Raw genomic sequence first — 446 nt, 5'->3', positions numbered from 1 at the left:
CGCCCGACGGACTTGTGCCCCCCGCCGAGGAGAGCGAGCCGCCGCCTGCGAGCGCGGATCCTGGGCAGGGGAGGACAGGGTGAAAGAAAGACAAACTAAACGCCAAAGAACCCCCAGCGTCTGCGGTCGCCTGCTTTTATTTTTTTTTTTTAATTATTTCGAAAAATATATTGCGCTGTTTTTGGCAATTTGTGCCGCGTGCGGAGTTGTTTTCCGCACGCCCCTGACAAACAAAGGAAAAGGGGGAGGGGGACCGCGCTTCGCAGAAGACATGCGTTCAGTCAGGAAGAGGTGGACTGTGTGCACGATAAGTCTCCTCCTCATCTTTTACAAGACGAAAGAAATAGCGCGGACCGAGGAGCGCCAGGAGGCACCGCTCGCCGGGTAATTGCGGAGCGCCGCGCCGGGGGGGCGGCGGGGCGGTGTCGCTGCCGGAGGTCCTCGCC

The 446-nt window shown here is 59.4% G+C and overlaps 1 protein-coding gene across 1 annotated transcript in view; it reads left to right on the top strand.

The window, feature by feature from the left end:
• The first annotated feature begins 7 nt into the window (after nucleotides 1–7).
• ST8SIA4 (ST8 alpha-N-acetyl-neuraminide alpha-2,8-sialyltransferase 4) overlaps nucleotides 8–446 on the top strand; it is a 61413-nt gene continuing 60974 nt past the window's right edge. The window contains exon 1 of the mRNA XM_009648663.2: nucleotides 8–384. Coding sequence (XP_009646958.1) covers nucleotides 272–384 — 113 coding nt within the window. The 5' untranslated portion in view covers nucleotides 8–271. The remainder of the gene's footprint in view (nucleotides 385–446) is intronic.

The sequence above is a fragment of the Egretta garzetta genome, unplaced genomic scaffold (assembly GCF_000687185.1).
Source record: "Egretta garzetta isolate BGI_Z169 unplaced genomic scaffold, ASM68718v1 scaffold271, whole genome shotgun sequence".
NCBI classification, from domain to species: domain Eukaryota; kingdom Metazoa; phylum Chordata; class Aves; order Pelecaniformes; family Ardeidae; genus Egretta; species Egretta garzetta.
Note: the sequence above shows the minus strand (reverse complement) of the source record. Positions and strands in the feature narration are given on the sequence as shown.